The sequence below is a fragment of the Rhinolophus sinicus genome, chromosome 8 (assembly GCF_057876585.1).
Source record: "Rhinolophus sinicus isolate RSI-liver-muscle chromosome 8, RSI-T2T, whole genome shotgun sequence".
NCBI classification, from domain to species: Eukaryota; Metazoa; Chordata; class Mammalia; order Chiroptera; family Rhinolophidae; genus Rhinolophus; species Rhinolophus sinicus.
In genome coordinates this window covers 61140109-61162605 of record NC_142508.1, presented here as the reverse complement: position 1 = coordinate 61162605, position 22497 = coordinate 61140109, and the positions used below count along the sequence as shown (strand labels likewise).

General features: G+C 42.9%; 1 protein-coding gene across 3 annotated transcripts in view; it reads left to right on the top strand.

The window, feature by feature from the left end:
* HYDIN (HYDIN axonemal central pair apparatus protein) overlaps positions 1-22497 on the top strand; it is a 289372-nt gene that overhangs the window by 232963 nt on the left and 33912 nt on the right. For all 3 annotated transcript variants that reach the window (XR_016022033.1, XM_088800246.1, XM_019757602.3), the window contains 14 exons: positions 820-988; positions 1515-1753; positions 3387-3504; positions 3776-3980; positions 4648-4883; positions 6849-7000; positions 7110-7299; positions 10223-10325; positions 10546-10824; positions 12390-12532; positions 16839-17057; positions 18453-18613; positions 20896-20993; positions 21820-22027. Coding sequence is in view for 2 of the 3 variants with exons in the window: in XM_088800246.1 (XP_088656372.1) it covers positions 820-988; positions 1515-1753; positions 3387-3504; positions 3776-3980; positions 4648-4883; positions 6849-7000; positions 7110-7299; positions 10223-10325; positions 10546-10824; positions 12390-12532; positions 16839-17057; positions 18453-18613; positions 20896-20993; positions 21820-22027 (2520 nt within the window). In the remaining variant the exon portion in view is untranslated. The remainder of the gene's footprint in view (positions 1-819; positions 989-1514; positions 1754-3386; positions 3505-3775; positions 3981-4647; positions 4884-6848; positions 7001-7109; positions 7300-10222; positions 10326-10545; positions 10825-12389; positions 12533-16838; positions 17058-18452; positions 18614-20895; positions 20994-21819; positions 22028-22497) is intronic.

Here is a 22497-nt window from a genome sequence, read left to right as displayed (position 1 = left end):
GAATTAGGGCTGAATGGAATGTTGCCCGTTTCTGCGTTTTGTTTCAGATTATGATAGGGCATTAGCTCTGCTGTTTTAGGCTGCATGGAGCAGAGTCACCCTGGGGTTGGAACAGGTAATGAGGGGTTTGTGCAGGCGGTGAGGAGATGGAGACACCCAGCATGCAGCAGTGGAGTGACAAGGTCTCCTGGGGCGTGGGGTTGACGTTTGGGTCCCCACGGCAACTCCAGCTGTCCCGCCTCCTCTTACATTCCTTGCTCCTTCCCCAGTCCCCCTGCCATTCTCATGAGTCAGCTTCTCTCTGTGGCTTCTCACCTCACCCCCACTGGGCCACAACCTTCCTTTCTGAGTGCATCTGTTGCATGGCTTCTGCCCCCTGCTTTCTCTTGTTTCTTAGATCCCCTGTCTTCTGCATCACTCACTGTTCCTTTTGTGTGTACTGCATTCAGTCTCTGAGACAGGAGGGAGGGAGGGAGGGAGGGAGGGAGGGAGGGAGGGAGGGAGGGAGGGAGATGAATTAATTTAGTTGATCCTTATCTAGCATCAAGTGTCCCTGTTGGACAGAAAACTCCTGCAAAGATACCTGTTGACCATAGGGTAGAGATGTCTGTCTTTGCCTCAAGCATCAATCCCTGGCCTGTCAATCCTGGCTGAAGAGGGGTGGTCACCGAGTACAATACACAGTGGACACAGCTAGGCATAGTAGTTAAGCAGGGCTGGAGCCTAGAGTGTCAGGCACTTAGCAGTCTAGAGTCTCCTCTCTAGTGTCTTGGGTTCCCTGAATAATGACTTACAGTGATTTTTATGCTTATCTTCCAGCTTTTCTGTGGACTCCTTAGGGATTTCAGCGACCAATTTAAATTCTATGATCTCAGTCCAACCGAAGAAGGGCTCATTGACCACAACAGAAAAGCCCACAAATGTCCAGGTGTTCTTCCATGCGAAAAAGGAAGTGAAGGTCGACCATCAGCCAGTCCTGCGCTGTCAGGTAAAAGAGCACCAAGGGGTCACTCACCAGTGGCAGCATTGTGGGACTCATGTCAAGAAGAAGAGTACATGGTCTAACCCATGCTTCAAAGGGAAAAAGGGAGTGCTGGCCTGAGTGGCAATCAGAGAGGATACACCAGGGTTTGGTCCCCAACTAGCAGGCACAGGTAGGTCAGGTGGGAGGTATGCAAAGTCATCAGAAATTAAAAGTGCCAGAGAGGAAATGTGGACCCTGGTCTTTGGAGAGCACCTGAGACAAGGAAGCTGAGTTCACTCATCAAAAGCAAAAGAAGAGTGAAGAAGTGAAGCAGGGGGCAAAAATTGGTCTATGTTGAACCATGGCTAGTACATAGTCTTAAGTTTGATGTTCTTACTTGCTAATATTGTTGATGCAATAAATATAAAGAGAATGAAATAAAAAACTTGGCTTCATATCAGTGATGAAAATAGGGAATGAAGGAGACAGTCATGGGAATCTGGAGCTATACCTATGGCTAACATTCTCCCAATTCTTCTTCCCTTTCTAGATCATTGAACCCAATGTCGCAGAAGGAGGTGAAATCATCGCCAGCATCCCAATTAAATTTTCCGTGAATGCAGTGTTCTCCAAATACAGCATCAACCCACCCTCTATCATCAACTTTGGGGCTTTGATCTGTGGCACTCGTAAGAGCGCCACCCTCACCATAGAAAATCAAGGTGTTACTGACTTCAAGTATGGCCTTTATAGGCTGACGGGGGAGAGCCCCATTAATCAAAAGAAAATGTAAGACAAATATTTACGTAACTCATGTCATTCCCTACTGCTTTGTATCTTACAAAGGTTTTTCATTTATGTTATCTAAATTCTCCCAATGCCCTTTCGTGGGTGAGATTAGTAAAGTTAAGAATTGGCCCATCCAAAATGACGCAAGAAATCACCAGTAGATCTCAGTTCTGACTACAGATTTCACATGCTTTCTAACTGCTATCAGACATCCGATAAAGTTTAATTGAATGAATGTGAAGTCTTCTGTTTGGGATTGCGTCTGTTTTCCTGGTGCGTCTAATGTGCTACAGGACTTGCTAGTAAGTCATTGTCCCATCTATCGTTCTGTAGGATGTCAAGACACTGTTATAACAGCAAGCTAAGTCAAAAGAAATCATAGGTACACTTCATGATCGGGGGATGGCAAAGGGTACCCTGGAATTGTGAACTAGAGAAAGCATGGTGATGCCTTCCGTCTATCGGGACTGTTTTTACCTTCTCCCCATGAAGATACTTTATCACAATAGCTAACTTATTAGTGGTTCCAGCAGCAAAACATGTTTTATTTAAAAGGTTGCTCTCAATCAATTCACCAAAACAATTTACCTTATTGAATGCTTTTGGCCCTTATTTGATTGTCATATTCTTTTTTGGTAAATTTGGGATGGTTTTGCCAATTCCCAAGGCATTTTGTCTAACTTTCTAATTGCCTTTCTAATTAATGAATTATTAATTTAAATGGACTTTCCAATTAATTGTTTTAAATCATATATACAGCTTTACATTGTTTGTAACTGTTTTATATTTTTGTGGCTATCCTCTTCCATTTTGACAAAGTTTGACTGTATCAAGAAAATTTTTGTTAAATTGTCTAAAGTCTTTCTTCCAAATTTAATTTCAAACTAATTTTTTATCATTTATTTTATAATAATTTAATAATATTTATTTATCGCTACTAAGACATAAATATGCTTTGCTTTAAATTGCTTTTAATTTAGTTTTCACTTTGGCATACACAAATTTTTGCAAAACACTCAAGAGGGGGTAGAGCTTCAGTTGTTCCGGCCAGTAAGCAAATGAATGCTCAAATGTATAAAACACTCAAAAGTTTAAGATTGCACCTCAAATACATTTGAATATTTTAGGAAAATAACTTCTAGACAAACTAATTACTGGGTAAACTACCTTCAAGTGAAGTGAACAGTTACCAAAACCTGTGTTAGTGTTATTGCTCAAACTATGTCTTAATAACACCATGACTATAAATGTGAAGAAAAGGGACAGAATGTAATCTACTTGCCATTTCATTTTTTTAAGTGAGATTAGGTAAAAGATTTGATGTTTACAAATAACTTCCACACACTGCTATGCAACGAACACAAGTAAACATTTTTACATGATTCTTTTCTTGCAGTAATTTTTAATGTCCTTATGAATCATATTTAACAAGTACAATTAGTGCATATTTTTATCACAATTGTTCAATGAGTTTGACTAATGATGAATGCTAATTATGCTACCCCAATGCCCTCTTGAGCAAAGAAGGGCTCTTCCCCGTGTTCGTAGGAAAAAGGACCTGGCAAGCAGGCAGATGGGTGGTGTTTAATGTGATTACCCCAGCCTAAGTGTGTACTCCTGCTTGTTTAAGCAGAATCAGCAATATTCGGCAGGCAAGATCCCGGGAAAGCGACAGCTTCAGCAAGACTGGCCCTTCCAAAGCAACCAAGTTCTCCGAGTCTGTTCAGAAAGATGTAAACATCACTAACCAGGTGAGTGCCCTTTTCCTTGTTCACAGAAACCCTGAAAGGCCACCTTCCAACTAGTTCTTGCAACAATTACCTCCCTAGGATAGCAAGATTTGAATCTACTGTAGCGGGAATATTAAACAGCTACCTTGAAATATCACTTTTCCTTTTAAGACAAGGTGTTATGACTTGATTTAGATATCCTCTTGACAGCATCTGATGACTGGTGGAAGGGCTCAGACTCTGTGCCCCACTCCACTTCCACCCCTCCCGCCCCTCCCACCATTTCCTGCAGATCCGCTTCACCCACGGCATGTTCACCGTGTACCCTGGGTTTGGCTCCGTTCCTTCCGGAGGCATGCAGACCATCACTGTGGACTGCGTGGCTGACCCCGTGGGAAGGAGTGAGGAGTTCATAGCTATCGAAATCTCTGACCGAGACCCAAGAGACCAGCCCACTGGCATTCTTTACACCCTGTTGGCTGAAGCCTGTCTACCAGGTACTGAGCACTCAGATTGGATATCACCCCTTAAAAGACCTTTCTCTGAAGCACCCCCCACCATGCAATGTCTAGCAAAAATAGCTGGGCTGCTGCCTTTGGGACTTAGAACTTCCTCTAGTGTCTCCAGCCATATTTGTCCTTAAAGACTTACAGAGCACGCACACCTAGAAAGGATGTATAGCTTTACACTCCCAGTCTTCCTGAGTTTGGTCCAGGATCCTCAGATGAACAGTGTTCCCTGGGAACCACGGTGTGATGGGATATGGCCCATGACTCAGGAACATTGAATCCTGCTCGTGACCAGGTTACGCCTTGTGGGCAACATAACACAGAGAACAATGGTCAATGACTAGCATGCTATATCTTTAACCCAGCAAGATCTCAGATGAAGCACGGAGAGAACCAAAGTGAGCCAACGCCTCCTTCTTTCCTAAGTGCACCCCAGCTCCTGGATCTTGCCCCTCTTTACCATTGGGAGGAAGGGTGGTTGGGGCCTGGCAACCAACAAGAGCAGTACAAAAGAAGGTAGACTCTGTCCCATCACCCACACCCTACCCCTCCTCTATGACTGTCCTTTGTCGGCACCCAAACCTCCAAATGGAGAATTACAGGAGGCAGGAATTGGGCTCTCAGGCCTCATCCCAGTCTTCCCTCCACTCCCCAGCCTTCGTGACGGACAACAATGCCTTGATATTTGAGGAGCACCAGGTCTGTCGCAGCACCAACATGCACAGCATCCTGCAGACCATAGAGAGCGGGGGGCTGTTTGTGGAAGACGAGAACAAGTTCATCTTCAGGAACATCCTGGTGGGCCATCAGGCCAAGGCTCGGTTCAAGATCAGCAATGTGGGAAAGATCGCGTGTGATGTGAACCTTGCAGTTAAGCCCATCTCCAGCAAGGTGAGCAGCCTCCCGTGGCCCCAGCCACCGAGGTTGGCAGACAGCAGGGGAAACCGCTCTTGGAAACCCCTGCTCTGGAGCCTCGATACATGAGTGGGGGTTATCTGGCCCTCAGGCCCTGCTGGAGGTTATGAGAGGGAACTGGGCAGTTCCCCTTGGCCAACAGCCATACATTTGTCCCAATGGATGTCTCCTCTGGGTACCTCTGTGATGAACTGGTACTCAGGAATGAACAACTCAGTCATCCATCAAACATTCACTATGTGCCTACGATAGACACAGCATTATGGGGAGAGCCAAGACGAGCACCCGCTCAGGCAGGCTGCCTCCGATTGCATATTCATCTGGTAAAGGAGATGTGGGGGATGTCAGATTGTAAGGATAAGGTGAAATGGTGAGCATTTATTGAGCCCCTGCAGTATGCTAGACACTGTGCTAAATGATTTATTGACATTTATTACCTCATTTCATCCTCACAAGTTTGTAGTATCAGACTTTGTATTATTATCCCCATTTTATAGTGAGGGAAATTGAGGCTCAGAAAGGCTAAATTCTTTCCCTGGGTCCCAGAGCCTAGGGATACAAGGGTAGGTTTAAAGCCAAGCTTCATTCACACACAAGGCAAATAATATGTACCCATCTCAGGGTCTGCCAGACTCAAAACTTCCTTCCCCTCTGAGTCAGATCATACTGAGATCCTTTTTCCTCACAGTGGAAGAGAACATTCATGATGCTGAGAGAGGGGGCTTAGTTAATATGTAATATGTTTCACCCACCTTTAATTTCCAATCAGGTGTGCTGCAAATACCACCTAGTGTCATCTCAGCTGCTTCAGTTCTCTGCCCAAAAGTGGAATCTTGGCCCAGGTGGTCCTCGTGCCCCAGAACTGGCATTGTTCACATCGCTGATGGTGGTGGGGGAGTCACGGAGAGGGCTGGCCTAGCCTAGAGCCGAGAATAGAGTATGCATTCCCAAACCGCTGCAGAGGGGCAGGGTTTGAGAGTCTGATTTCTTTTCTGACTTCCCTCAGGCCCTGGTGACATGCAGTCATTACTCTCTAACTTTATTTAGTACACGAAGGGATAGCTTTCTTCCTATTCTCTACCAAAAACATAAAAAAGTGAGCAAGCCTGATTTCTAAACAAAGATAGGTTTTTAACAGGAGGTTTGCCGACATTGTATGTTTTCCTCTTCCCTAATTTTCTCCCTAATTGGCAGACTATCCATTGGAAAAAACAAAGAAAGCTTAGTGCCCTCAGCTTGAGAAGAAGAGGAAATAGTCAGTCTTGAATCCCACTGGCCTCCCATGAGAATGAAAAATGCTTTTGACTTTTGAGGCCATGCCAGGGGTCCCTATAGTCTTCCCAAAGCACTGTCACAAGATGGGAAGAGATCAAGTGCTATGGGAGGGAGATTGTTCTGGCTAAAGCTCTTAGAGTTGCAAAGGAGCAGAAACCCACTCAGGATAATCCAAACAAAGCAAGGTTTGTTCCAATGCATCAGAGAGCTCAGACGAGATCAGGATGCACCACACAGCCAGAGCTCTGTGCGGCGGGAACTGCCACCTGAAATCCCGCCTTCAGAAGACCAGTAGAGGCTCTGTCCATCTTTCAAGGACCATGAGTCTTTCACTTACACTGTCTCCATCTGGCTTTCAGATCAGCAGCCACCAATGATCTCTGGGCATCTTAATTTAGTTCTGAGAGACAAAGATTCATATCTGACTATCTAAGACCTAGATTCGTTCATCTATTTGAGTCACAGATCACAAGTCTAGCCATTAGTGCTGAGAGTCTCAGAGTATCTAGGCTGCTCCTTCCAGGGGCCTGACTATGCAGGCAATGCAACATGTCTATTGCGGAGTTTAAAGGAGGGCGAGTTCACAGCAGGGGCAATAGAGATAAGCAGCATGCCCCGTGTAAACACAAATAGCTAACATGCACGCCGATCCTGCCCCACCCCCAGGTTACTGCTCGCATCATCGATATCTTTGAAGTGGAACCCAACAAGATGTGTGTTGCCAGTCATTCACACGCCTTTGCCATGGTGGCCTTCACCCCGCAGACCATGCAGACCTACCAGTGTATCTTTGAGGCCACCTTGGATGGCTTGCCCAGGTACCAGCTCCCCAACAGCCTCCCCTGAGCAGGGCTACAGGCCACACTCTCCAGAATGTCATCCCTGCCATGCCAGGCTGACAGGCCTCAATCTCCCTATTCTCTACAGCAACCTGACCAAGAACCGAAGCCTCACGTTTGATATCGTGGGAGAGGGGAACCTCCCTCGAGTGACCGTAGTGCGGCCAATTCTCCAAAATCAATACGGAAACCCCTTGCTCCTCTTTAAGAGGCTTCTTCTTGGTCATTCAGAGAAACTACCTCTCATCCTCAAGAACAACGGCGCAATCCCCACCCAGGTACTGCTGGAGGGTGAAGCGTGGGGTGGAAAGGGAAAAAAATCATTCAGAAGTTAAGACTTCTGACACTGGGGTCTCTGCCGTCCCTAATTTATGAGGACTTCTTCTTAACCTGTATAAGACATGGACATGCAGAGGGAAATCAGGTATGGCCTCTGCCTTCCAGGAGTGTAAGAAACCAGATTACACAGTACACTAATAATTACTGTGTGAGGCAGTGTACAGTGATATACACTAAGCTTAGTGGGTAAGATTATGGGTAGTGTTAGTGTCTTCTTTATTTTTTTTACTTTTTTCCTGTAATTAACATTGCATTTGTAATGAGGGGGGAAAAATCATTGGGGTAAGAGATGTAACATCTGTAGGGACTTCTAGTTCAGCAATTAAATTATGTTTTTATTTTACAAAAATGCTAAATTGTGTAAGGGTTATTATGCAAAGGACTGTAGGACTTTTAAAAATGTTCTACTCCCATCTAGGGGATCACGAAAAATTTTGCTATGAAATGACATTTGAGCTGGGCATTGAGGATAGCTGGGTTTCACGTGGTGGGCATGGCAGTTGAGTACCTCCCAGGTAGAAAAAGAAAACTCCAAAGGCAAAGGCACAGAAGCAAAAAGATGTAAGGTGCAAACAGGAACCAGTAAGCAACCAACTTTGTAAGAGCATAGTGTACAGGTAGGAGAGCGGTGGGCGATAAAAATAGAAGGTAGAGTAAGGGGACAACTTGTGGAGCACTTTGGAGTCTATGTATATTTTAAACCCTATAGAAATTAGTACTGTTATTGTTGTTGTTGTTATTTGTACAGTTAAGGCTCATTTAGATCTACCCGCATAGTTATCATTTTTATTGCTTTGCATTCCTGCGATCCTTTTCCTACATATTGAAGAATACTTGTTAGTAGTTTTTTGGTGGTGAAATTTCTGTTTTTGTTTGAAAATCTCCATTTCTCCTTCATTTTTAATGTAATTTTTACTGGCTATAGAACTCTGGGTTGGCAGTTGTTTTCTTTCAGCAAATGGGAGATATAATTCCAGAGTATGCTGGTTTCCATTGTTACTGCTGAGATGTCAGCTTTAAGTCTAAAATATCTTTTAAGGTAATCTTTGCCCTCAGGCTGTGGTTAAGATTTTCACACTGTATTTGTTTTCTGCACTTTCATTATGATGTGTCTAAGTATGGATTTCTTGCATTTATCCTTCTTGAAATTCACCAGGCTTCTTGATTCTGCAATTGATGTCTTACATCAGTTTTGAAAAATTCCTAGATGTGTCTTTGACTACTGCATCTCTCCTCCTGGGAAGCCAATTAAACATGTGGAAGACCATCTCACTATATTCTTTATTATGTTTTACAGCCTCATTGTATTTTCCATCCATTTTTCTCTGGGCTTCATTCTGCATAATTTATTTTGACCTGTTTTCAGTTCATTAACTCTCCCTTTAGCTGTAGCTAACCTGCTATTAAACCTTCCATTAAATTCTTAAATTACTATATTTTTCAGTTCTAGAATTTCTATTAGATCATTTTTCAAATATATGTAATTAGTTTTTTGAAATTTCTAGCTCCATGCTGAAATTGTCAGACTTGGTTTTTATTTCTTGAACACAACAATCACAGCCGTTTTGCAGTCTATATCTGATAATCCCAAAATCTGAAGTCTCTGTAGGTCTGTTTCTGAAATCTGCTATTTCAGCTCATTTTTGCTCATGTTGTCATGTCTTCACATGCCTGGTTATCTTTGGTCATATTTTGGGTATTGTATTTGAAAAGTTTTTAGAAATAATTAGACTAAGAATGATGTTATTTTTTTATTTTTATTTTTTTTAGTTTCAGGTGTACAAAACAATGTAATAGTTAGACATTTACACCCCTCACAAAGGGATAACCTTCTTCCCCCAAGCTACTACCCCTCTGACATTGTATATAGCTGTTGATGTTTCAATCTAGTTGTGGAGGGCGCAGCTCGCAGTGGCCCATGTGGGGACTGAACCGGCAACCTTGTTGTTAAGAGCACCGTGCTCTGACCAGCTGAGCTAACCAGTGCCCTACATGTATCATTCTATCTTGCCCATGATGTTCATCACGGTGCCAGCATTGCTATCTTCTAAAAATGTCTGCTGATACCTCATACCTAAAATCAGATACACGGCTGTAGTTTTTTTTAAATCAGATATACGGCTTCCAGTGGGCTAGATAACATCACTTTTCTACAAGTAGGTCAGAGGCCCCCCTTAGTTGTCCTATTATCTTGGTAAGATACTCAACATGGCACTATCGAGCAACTAATGCCCTAGTACCTAGGAAATACTGGGTTTCAGGAACCCACATTCATGCAAGTCCTCACAGAATGACAAGTGTTCATTCCATTTTATTAGTCTAGGTCAGGGGCGTCCAAACTTTTCTCAACGTTTTTTACCAAGGGCCATATGCGGTAAAATACACAAACAGCTGGGCCACTCACTCGAGGTGAAGTACGTATTGCCTCACCTGGTTTATTTAAGTAAACTATATTTTTGGAATTTGCTGCAGGCCAATTAACAATGGATTGCGAGCTACAGTTGGCTCGCGGGCCGCAGTTTTGACACCCCTGGTCTAGAGTATCGTTTTTAACTGCCTTTGTCAATAGCAGAAGCCTCAACAACCCCATTTTGACACAACTTAGCTGTGTGATCTGGAAAGTACCTACACTCTTAGGCCTCTAGTTTCTCACTCGGATAACAAGAGCTGGACTAAATTTTCTTTTTTTCTCTCAAGGTCTAATATTTATTATATCTCTCTTTTACTAAGAAACAAGCAATTGGGCACTAGGCACAATGGCTTTTTTTGGGTACTTCCCAAACAACACAGTATGTCACTCCAAACTCAAAAATCATGAGCAGCCTGTCAGTGTAACACTCAGTCCTGCTTTCCTTCTGCCAGCTGCATGTTGACCTACAGGACCACCTAGGAGTCTTCTCCCTGAAAGGGAGGCCCACTACCTCCTACATCTACATCAAAGAGGAAAACAAACCCCATGCAAAAGGTAAGTAGGGGAGAGTAGCTTCTAGAGGACAGTGGGTCCCGGTGCTGTTTTGCTAGGGAACTAATCAGGACCCAGCCAGATTAGGATGCCAGTGTCACCAATGGCCACTCTAGGCAATGCTCATTCCTCCCCTCGGGCTGCTTTCCCTTGAGTCAGGGTCTTCATGGATGCATCTTCCTTTAACGTGGTTCTAAATCATTCTTCTCTCCTCTCTTTGCAGCAAAGAAAGCTCACACAGCCTCTCTGGTTGTTCCTCCTGGAGACACAGCAGAATTTGATGTTGTTTTCCACTCCCAAAAGGTTGGGAGAATGACAGGCACCATCCACTTATCAGTGATCAACAACCAGTACGAGGACACGGTCATCCACCTGGTGGGAGAGGGCTATGAGGACGACGTCACTTTGGACAACATCCACGGGCTGATGGTTTCCGGCAGCCAGGAGGCCTCAGACATCTCCGAGGCCATCGAGGAAAACACTATGGAAGACTTGGTGGCAGGTGGGAGAAGCAGCAGTGAGGTGTTGACAGCTCTTGGCTCTTGGGTCATTTTAAATGAGAGTGAAATTTAAACAAAAAATCTACTAGCTTCCCGGGAATTGAGGACGGAACTGCCTCTTCACCACAGTATACTCCATCATGCTTGGCTCGGTCACTGTATTCATTCCTGTGCTCCCTCAAGGCACAGTTATGGAGCCTCAGTGGGCATGTGCCAGGCACTACACTGAGCCCTGGCGTTCCAAAGAATAAGAAGAGTCCCTGCCCTTAGGGCGCTTATAGTTTGAGCTCAAATTCCAGTTTAGCTAATAAGCAAAATTCAAAATCCAGATTCCAGATTACCTAAGAAGTGAATATCTGTCTCTCTATAGTTTTCCCTTTCTTTTTCTTTTAGCTGGCTTATGTTGGCATTGTGTGTTTCGTCTGAACCCTGTATCCTAGACGTTCTAAGCAAGTTGGTGGGCTTCTTTAACTAGAGAAGATGTAAGCTTGTGCCTCCTCTAGGACATCGTTCTCCACAGCCTCACTACTCAGGGCACTGTCTGAGAACCTACTGCGTGAGCATGAGCTGGCAGCTTCTTAGGAATGGGAATTTCAGACCCCACCCAGGCACCTCACACCAACTGAATCAGAATCTGCATTTGAACAAGATCCCTGAGTGATGTGTGTGTATATTAAAGCCTAAGATGTGCTGCCCTGCAGTATATCAAGTGCTATGGCTTCATTTGGTTGACTGTACTTTGGGGTAGGAGAAAATTGACTTCATCATTATTATCAAAAAGCATTTGCTAAGCACTCTGATTATGTGGCTAATCACTGTAAAGTGAGTTATAAACACAGTCTCACAGTTTTTCTAGGAGCTTGCAGTCCTGGAATGTAGCATTGGGCAGTCTGTATAATATGGGTTAAAATCAACGCTCCTCACATGTCTGGCGTTTTCACCCCTATTCACAGCTACAGGGTGACATCTCTCTTGTCAGAGGTCAAGCAGGAGCCAGCAGTGAACCGTAGTTTAGAAACAAAATTTCATACTTAAAATAGAATTGCCAGATTTAGAAAATCGGAATATAGGAGTCCCCATTAAATCTGAACTTTAGATAAACAATGAATTATTTTTAGTTTTTAAGTGTGTCCCAAAATATTGCATGGGATATACTTATGCTAAAAATTACTCATTGTTTATCAGTAATTCAAATTTAACAGGGACTCCTGTATTTTATCTGGCAACCCTAACTCTTACTAGTATTGTTTCAGTAGACAAATGGAGTTGGAGATCTATGTTTTCTCTCGGAGGTGAAGGCCAAGGTGGATGGACGGACTAATGGGTGGATGGATGGATGGATGGATGGATGGATGGATGGATGGATGGATGGATGGATGGATGGGGAGACTCCCCCAGGAAGGAAAGCTTACTGCTCAGGACTGCAGGTTTTTTCTAATACAACCATCCAAGGAGGGAGAAGTTCATGCCAGTGAGACACAAGTCTTTCAGGTGCTGCCGCCTTAGGGGCGCGAGCCCCAGGAGGAGGCCAGGGAGGACTCACTGACCTTCTGCTTCTGTCCTTTAGCGGCTCTGGTGGACCACATCCAGTTTGGGGACTGCCACATAGGAAACAGCTATAACGTGAGCTTCACAATCACTAACCACAGCCAAGTGAATGTGCTACGGTTTCAATGGCCCCTTTTAGCTACAGTTACCTTTTCCCCACAGGTAAGTGAAAGCCATTTACTGTTTTCTGGGCTCTCTTAGGCCTAAGCCAACTGCAATTTGATTGTCAGTCCATTTCCAAGGATACAAGGGAAGGCATGGGATGGGTGAATCTCAAGCTGGAACCATCCCTCACTCAGAGCTGCTAGCAGAGGACACTGTTCGTGTCCCCTCTGGTCTAAGAGCAGAGAATGGGGTCTGCCAAGACTGTTGCTAGGCTGACACTGTGGAATTCCATGGAATCCAGTAGGGATGAAAACAGGTCCCAGTCTTCCTACCCCACGGTGCAGACCTATGTCCCCCTAGGTGTGTGTTCTTTAAACATTAGTCCTGCAAAAGTGGTTCTCTGAAAGCTAAAATGGGGGTGGTGGGTTCTGTGGACAACTGAGATTTAGAAAATGGTACAAGTTGCGTCTTTCTCTTAAAGATTCCCAGTGCCCTTCAGCATAATAAAGCCTAGTTAACTGTGTTTTACCTGGAATTTTCTAACCCCTTCTGTTAGCATCTCACAGCACACATTTTATGAATTTCTGACCAAAGCTTGACATTGACCAAGGCCTACGACAACATGATAGTATATCCTAGCCTCTTGCCAGTCATTGCATTTCATAGCTAGTTCTTTTCTGAGTACCCAGGACACTGGGTAACCCACATATGCTCCTGCTCTGTTATAGCCACCAACTCCACTCTGACATAGAACTCAAGGGGGATAGATCATGGTGGGGTGGGGACCTTACTTCTAAATCCTTGAGTGCTATCAGGAAGAAGTTTTGCTTCCTGGAGGGATGTAAAGCATTAGTCAAAGTAGGCAGAGATAGCTTCTTATGGTCCATTTAAATACACCCACATACCACACACACATACACAATCATACACACAAACATAAATACACACACACACACACACACACACACACACACGCACACGCACACATATTTGTGGCCTTCAGAAGTACTAAGCTTTCTTCTTCACTTTCCAGAGGAGGGAGAGTTTTTTACCTATCCGAAACACAAAATAACTATCTGTGTGTGTGTGTGTGTGTGTGTGTGTGTGTGTGTGTACACATATATGGTATGGTATATATATGGGGTTTTGTATGTTTGTGTTGATGCATGATAAATGATTTTATTCTATGGACCAAATTGGATTTCCCATATATCTGATATACTTCAGTGAATTTCAGCCTTTTTGATCAGAGCTCCTTTATACTCTTAAACATGATAGAAGACCCCCCCAAAGAGCTTTTGTTTATGTGGATTATGTCTATCAATATTTACCATATTAGAAATTAAAACTGAGAATGTTTAAAAACATGCATTTATACTATGAGGCTATACTAATCAAAACAGCATGGTACTGGTATAAAAACAGACACATAGATCAATGGAACAGAATAGAGAGCCTAGAAATAAACCCATGCCTATATGGTCAATTAATCTATGACAAAGGAGGCAAAAAAATAAAATACAGTGGTGTAAAGACGGTCTGTTCAATAAATAATGTTGGGAAAACTGGATAGATACAAGCAAAAAATGAAACTAGACGACCCTCTTACAAGACTATACAAGAAGCGGGCGGCTGGATGGCTCAGTTGGTTAGAGCGTGAGCTCTGTACAACAGGGTTGCTGGTTTGATTCCCACATAGGCCAGTGAGCTGCGCCCTCCACAACTAGACTAAAGACAATGAGCTGCTGCTGAGCTGCCAGAGGGGTGGCCAGATGGCTCAGCTGGTTAGAGCATGAGCTCTCAACAACAAAGTTGCCGGTTCAATTCCCACATGGGATGGTGGGCTGCACTCCTGCAACTAAGATTGAAAACGGTGACTGGACTTGGAGCTGAGCTGTGCCCTCCACAACTAGATTGAAGGACAACGACTTGGAGCTGGTGGGCCCTGGAGAAACACACTGTTCTCCAATTATTCCCCAGTAAAATGAAACAAACAAACAAAAAAAGAATATACACGAATAAACTCAAAATGGATAAAGACTTAAATGTAAGACCCCAAACCACAAATACTACCAGAAGAAAACATAGGCAGTAAACTCTGACATTGCTCTTGGTAATATATTTTCTGATATATCTCCTTGGGCAAGGGAAACAAAAGAAAAAAATAAACAAATGGGACTACATCAAACTAAAACTTTTTTGCACAGCAAAGGAAACCATCAGCAAAACAGAAAGACAACCTACTGACTGGGATAAGATATTCACTAATGATACCTCTGATAAGGGGTTAATATCCAAAATTCATAAAGAACTCACACAACTCAACATCAAAAAACTAAAAATAAAAACCCAATTAAAAAATGGGCAGAGGACCTGAACAGACATTTCTCCAAAGAAGACATACAGATGGCCAATAGACATATGAGAAGATGCTCAATGTCACTAATCATCAGAGAAATGCAAATAAAAACCACAATGAGATACCACCTCACACCTGTAAGAATGGCTATCATCAGTAAATCAATAAACAACAAGTGTTGGTGAGGATGTGGAAAAAAGGGAACCCTCGTGTCCTGTTGGTGGGATTGCAGATTGGTGCAGCCACTATGGAAAACAGCACGGAGTTTCCTCAAAAAATTAAAAATTGAACTACCTTATGACCCAGCAAATCCACTTCTGTGTATTTATCTGACGAAATCCAAAACACTAATTTAAAAAGATATATGCACCGTTATTTACAAGATATGAAAGCAACCTAAGTGCCCATCAATAGATGACTGGTAAAAGAAGATGTGATATAGATAGATACATATACATATACATATACATATACATATACATATACATATACATATATGTATGTGAAATATTAATTACTCGGCCATAAAAAAGAATGAGATCTTACCATTTGCAACTACATGGATGGATCTAGAGAGTATTATGGTAAGTGAGATAAGTCAGACAGAGAAAGACAAATACCATATGATCTCACTTATATGTGGAATCTAAAGAACAAAATAAACGAACAAACAAAACAGAGACAGACACACAGATGCAGAGAACAAACTGATGGTTGCCAGATGGGAGGGGGGTTGGGAGGCTGATTGAAAAAGGTGAAGGGATAAGAAATACAAACTGGTAGTTACAAAACAGTCACAGATGTAAAATAAAGCACAGGGAATATAGTCAATAATATTGTAATAACTATGTGTAGTGCCAGGTGGGTATCAGACTAATTGGGGGAATCACTTCAGAAATTATACAAGTGTTTAACCACTATGCTGTGCACCTGACACTAATGTAAAATACTATTGAATGTCAACTGTAATTGAAAAAAAAATGAGATGAATAAAAAACATACATTTATTCATTTTAAAATACAATAAACCCATTACATAGTAATATAAATAATGTTTTTATGAAAATGGCTATATTTTCCAAAAAAAAACTGTGTGAGAATAGTGGCATTATTTTACATTTTTATAAATCGCTTTAATATCTGCCCTGAAAGAAGACAGCTGATTCTCATATTTGCTTCTGTACTCAGTCTAATGCTGTATCATATGTCACATAACCTCAAGAAAACTCCATTGTACATTCATGAGAAAAAGATTGAAAAAGTCAAATGGGGGGTGGGAGATGAGGGTAAAAGGGGATCAAATATATGGTGATGGAAGGAGAACTGACTCTGGGTGGTGAACACACAATGGGATTTATAGATGATGTAATACAGAATTGTACACCTGAAATCTATGTAATTTTACTAACAATTGTCACCCCAATAAATTAAAAAAAAAAAAGAAAAAGTCAAATAACATCTTAGTATTATGATGAAAATAGTTTGACACCGTGGATTCCTGAAAAGGTCTTGCGGATCCTAAGGGTCGCCAGGTTACACTCTGAGAACTGCTAATGTGCTGTGTATATCTGTCCATAATTTGTATAGATCATATTAATTAAGATGCACGGGTAGTTAAGAGTGTGGTATCTAAAGCCATCGCCTGGGTCACAATCCAGATCTTCCAAAACTAATGGTATGACTTTGAGTGAGTTACAAGTTTCCTTGTCTATAAAATAGGGGTAATAGCTGTACGTCTCATATTGTCCTCACAGGGATTGATAGAATGGTGTACAGGTTTAGAATAGTAACAGTGTGACACATATTAGCAACACTAGTTTTTATGATTGTATTTCTATATAAGAAGCTTTTGTATATATTTAAAATAATCTAGATATGCAGGCTTGATTGATACATTTTTTGCCAAGTTTTTTGGCTCTACCCCTTCTCTAGAATGTCACCATCAGGTAGCAAGAGTCCTCAAGATGGAATTCACAGAAATACTAATCCCAGGCTCTTCTCCAGATTGGCCACCTTCACCCTGGATGTGCCAAAGACACAGTGGTGACCATGAAGTCAGACATCCCCATCAATCTGAAGAAGATGGGGGTCAAGTGCAAGGTCTCCAAGATCACGTTTCAACTCCCTGCAGACCAGGTTCCCGACTGGGATGACCGCATGCGCACAGTCAAGTGGGTGGACGTGCCCAGAAACATGCCTGGGACTGTGACTATAAAACGAAAAGTGAGTAGGGACTTCTAGCACGAATCTGACCCGGACCGCTATTCCTGGATGCCTGCTGCTCTCAAGTTCAGTGTGTCATCCTTCCTTCTTTGATGGAAAAAAGAAAAAGTTCCCATTCCACTTGACCTTGATTTCAAAAGTGACAAACTGAACTTCCAAGCATGCCATCCACCCTACAAATGTCACACAAGCTACGCTTCATTGATAGAGCTTTAGATTAAGTCTGGCTATCTAGTTGAGTAAGTCCGCCCACATTTTCTTCCTTCACAAATGTCATGCCTAGTCTTTTAGTTGTTTTCTTTCTCCCCTGGGTGTTCAGTGTTAGATTCGTTATAATCTTTGGTTCATGACAGAATTCTCATCTTTGGTATTTCCTTTTCCTTCTGATTTACTTAATCACATTTTCTTTTTTCTAGCTTACTTTATTGTAAGAATGCAATATAGAATGCATATAGCTGTAAAATATATGTTAATCGACTACTAATATTATCAGTAAGGCTTCCAGTCAACAGCTATTAATAGTTAAGTTTAGGGGAGTCCAAAATTATACACAGGTTTTTTGACTGTGTGGGGGGTTGGTGCCTCTAACCGCTACGTTATTCAAGGGCCAACTGTATTTATTAATGAAAACTCTGATGGAAACTTGATTGGACTTGGATTACATCTATAAGTCAGTTCAGGAAGAACTGACAATTTTATAATTAGTTCATCCTTTCCATTAACAAGGTATATTGCTCTATTTATTCTGATCTTAAAGGTTTTTTTTTTACTACCATTTGGTTTGTTTAATAGTATTAGGACTTTTCGGGTTTTTGTTTTGTTTTGTTTTTCTGTTCTTGAATCTATTTTATTAAATTATTTTTCTAGGAGTTTGCCCTTCAACTAAGTTTTCATATGTATTTTCATAAAATTATTCATAATATTTTCTTATCACATGTTTAAATCTGGAGCACTGATGGTAATGTCCCCCATTTCATTTCTGATATTGGTTATTTGTATTTTTTCTTTTTCTTCTTGATCAGGCTCACCGAAGGTTTTTAAAATCTTTTCAAATAAACAACTTTTGGCTTCGTTGGTCCTTTCTGTTTCAGATTTATTTTCTATTTCATTAATATCTGTCTCTATCTGTATGATTTCCTTTCTTCTATCTTCTTTGGAGTCCATCTGACCCCAAAACTTATATCTGTGCCGTCCTAATGCCCTCAGTACTGTCTTGTTTCCTTTCGTTTATGAGTAATTTTGGATTTGCCTTAATCATTTGTTCTGGAACTTGAGTTTGTGAGTTGGTGTTAATTTGCATGAGTAGAATAAAATACTGTGTTATCCCCTCCACCCCCATTACCCCTATGAGAAGCTGGCGCTGCCTCACTGACAACAGGGCTACCTTTGTTACAGGTGATAGAGACGGACCCTGAGCCTGCTCACTCAGTGCTGGAAGAGCACTACCGAGAACTAATGCTTCAGATCAGTGCCAATGTGAATTTCGCTTCATACCAGTGCCAGACGAGAGACGTGCACTTTAAGGAAACTCTCGTTTACCAGACCCGAGTGTTTGAGTAAGTCGTCAGAAGCCTCCCACTCTCCTCGGAGAGGCTCTTTCATTCTGTCATGCACTCACTTGTACACCAAACATTTATTCCGGTCTACGACAGTGTATATCAGGCATCGTCTGTGTAGCACACACCAGAGTGTCTTCATGGGTCCAATGGAGCATTCAGACCCACGAAGCAATTGAAGTTCACACTTAAAATATAGGCCAGGAAACCCAGCCCATCAGGAGGGTGGCATCAGGCGCTCAGCCTCAGTGGGAATAGTCCTTGCAGCCGTCCACACCACCACCCAGGAACTTCTTGTTGGCCCCCCAGGTGACAGCTCAGACAACATCCACACTGGTGGGGATGGGATCCATCCTGCTTAGAAGCTCCGTGACCAACAGAAGCCAAATGTTTCATAATCACTCCATAGGTATTGCTTCTTGTGTCAAGACCTCATGCTTCAGAAAACCCCAAATCTGTAGCTTCCTTCCAGAGAATCATAATTCTTCCCAGACCAGATGTGACTTACCAAGCAGGGGTCATTTTTACTATAAACAATGTTGCTTAATAAGACAGCTGACATTTCTCCTTTATTTTCTCGGGAAACAGAGCTAGAAAGTTAGTTCAAAGTCAAAATTGTCCTTGGAATGACAAAGGGTTATGTTAATCCTTCACCCACATTCAGATGCAGGGATACAAGGATGCATTGGGTCTCGCTTTCAAGAGGGGAGTGGGGGAATGGGTGAAAATAGGTGAATTGATGGTTGTTGCGACATGGTGTATGTAGTAAGAGTCCCTAAAACAGACCAAGATATGGGAGAGACAGAGTATCAGGGAAGGCTTCCCAGACAAATTGGTACCCCAGCTGAATTTTGGAGAACAAATAGGAGGTAGCCAGGTGAAGAAGTGAGAAATAAAAGGGCCTTTTAGGCAGAGAAAGCAACATATGCAGAGACAAAGAGAGAAGGCCTGTGACTCATCTTTGAGAATTACAAACAAAAATGCAAGCCACTGACATTTCTACTTTGTAAAACTTAGTAATTAACTTGTTCAACTCATTTTCATTTGTTGCACGTAGTGTCCTCTCAAATTATAGGACCAAAAGACAGGGGGCAGAAGAGGGATTTTCTGCTGACGCCCATTTCACCTAAAGCAGGGATCAGCAAACTGTGGCCCGGGGGGCCAAACCCAGCCCGCCACCTATTTCTGTAACTAGTCTTGTTGGCACACAGCCATGCCCATTCGTTTCTATATTGTCAGTGGCTGCGTCGGTTCTGCAGAAGCAGAGTGGGTAGTTGCTGCAGGGACCCCCAAAGCCAGAAAATCTCATTATCTGGCCCTTTACGAAACAGTTTGCTGACCCCTGACCTAGAATTCTTTTTATGAAAACCATTCCACTGAGATCTCTCCACTTCATAAAACTTTTCTTTAGGGTGAAGACGAGAAGACCAGTACTCATCAATTCACACAATAAATACAAGCCCCTGAGGCCAAAGCACTTGACTTCAGGCATCCCTGCGTGGTCTGCCTGGATGGGATAATGGAGATCTAATCCCCAAGCCCCACCCTAGACCTACTCCCACCCCACCCCCCAAAACTTTTACTGCTGCCCTAAAACCAAGAAGAGCATGTGTGTTTCTTTCTCTTACACAATCATGTTCTTGTGTCAAGACCTCATGCTCCTGCTGTCACCATCTATGACCAAGTTTAATAGTGATTCCAGAAAAAAACTGCGATCTCCCAGTTCTTGTCTTAGAACAGAGAAATTTGAGGTGGGAAAAGCCTCTGCTGATTCAGAATCTGGCACGAGTCTGTGTCTCAGCCAATGCAGGCCTCTCCGGAAGGGGTCAGATGGTTTCTGATGACAGGGACATTGTTCCCGCTGAGAAGTGATTCAGGAAGGGAGGGGCTATAGAATTCGCACCCCAGGAAGGTACTATCAGGTGAAATAGACTTTTGTTTCCTCCTTCATGAGAATTTCTCGGATTCCAATGATACACGCTGAGAGCGCACTGCATAGGGTGCCAGTGATATACAAAATGATTTTAAGTGCTAAACCTTTGGATATTTTTACTTTTAATAGCAATGTATATATTTTATGTGTTTTACAAGGAAGTGGAGTTGGTACATCAAATGCACGTCTTCAGGTAAAATTGCTTAAAACTTGCCTTTTGCAAAAATATTTAAGAAATAAAGTGACTTGACTTAAAGAAAAAGGTTAAGTAACAGTACAAATGATGTGCAGACAGGACAAAAATCATCTGCAGCATGTTTATCAAACCCATTCCCTGATCTGTTTGCAGGTTTGAACTGATTAATTCAGGCAATGTGCAGCTGGAATTCAACTGGATCTCAGAAGAGGCGGCAAAGGCTGTGAGCTTCGCAATGCCGGATAACCAAGGTAAATGCCATGACAGGTAAAACCCAGGGTTTGAGCTTGTCCCCAATTAGAAGAACTTTGTTCATGGAGAAGTGAGCTCTGCTTCAGCGGCCCCCAGGTAGCTAAGGAGAAGCAGAACACAGGCCTCCTGCCGTCTACAGAGCCAAATGGGCCTGAGAAACTGAAAAGCTAACGTCTGTCCTCCTGGAGCCTGACCTTGGCCCCCCTCAGGCACTCCCTCACATCCCTAGGAATATTTTCTTTTAGATTTTAACCTTCTAGGAGAGTACAGACCCTTAGAGAAAATGATGAAAGCTATGAACTGTGTCTCCCAGGAAAATACACACCATGCCCAATTTGCAGGTGACATGTGAAACACTTAGAAAGGGGCCCAGCACTTAGTTGGCAAATATTCATTACTCCTGCTTCACTTTTGGAGATTCCCAGACCTTCTTAATGGGCCTTTATCCGTGGGCCCCCCGATTGTGCACTCCTACTTTAAAAACAGTGATTCTCCAAAAATGATGTTCACAGCCCATTATTTTTGAAGCAAAAGACCCACAGACTTCTACTTGACTCACTCCCGTAAGCCATAAGGAAACAAATTTGAAAACTTGAAAAAAAAAAGGAAGAAGAAAACTTGATGGAAGTAATAGAAGAATTTTTCATGAGTACCTGTGAGAGCTACTATAATTCTTACCCCTAGTGCCTGAAGTCAAGTACATTGGCTAGAAACGGGGGGCTGACAGACCCCCACAGCAGGTCCCTAAGGACCTGTGAGTGGGCTTCCTCGTCCTGTCCTCCCACTGCAAATGCAGAACATCACCGGCTCTCTGTCTGCCCACAGGTTTCTCTCATAAAGACCAGCTTAGCCAGGGCACACTGCCCACAGGCAGCACTCTGGACAGTGCCGTGGACCACTGGACCGACGTTTCCCCACTGGCCTTCTCTATGGAGCCGGCCTCAGGCGTTGTGCAAGTGGGGAAGACTCAGAAGATCAAAGTGAAATTCTCCCCACTGGAGGTTGGAGACTTCGAGAGCAATCTTTTCTGCCAGTAAGGAGATGTGCTCCCCACAACAAAGCCCGGCAGCTCTTATCCCTCTTCTGTCCCACCACTACCACCATTCTTTCCAACCCTAGACCCCTCCACAGACTCAAATGGCCAGATTTCCCTTTGGAAAGATTCAAAGGGGCCAGCCTTTGGAGAACAAGGGGAATTTGGTCTTTTGTATTGCTCATCAGTCCGGTCCAGACTCTTCCTCTGGCCCACCTCTCCCTTCCCAGCCACATACAAAAGTCCAACTGGGGAATAAAATGGTTGGCAGCCAGGTGGGTTCCAGTCCTGCGACCAGCATGAACTTGGGAAGGCGTTGTCATACCCTTACTGAGACGAGGTCTCCTTAACTGTAAAATGCAAAGTTATTGTGAAGACAGAATAAGGTAATTCAGTGAAGCTTAGAACAGCGCCTGGCACACAATGAACACAACAAACATTACGTGGTAGACCTGGTGCATAGTAAGCAA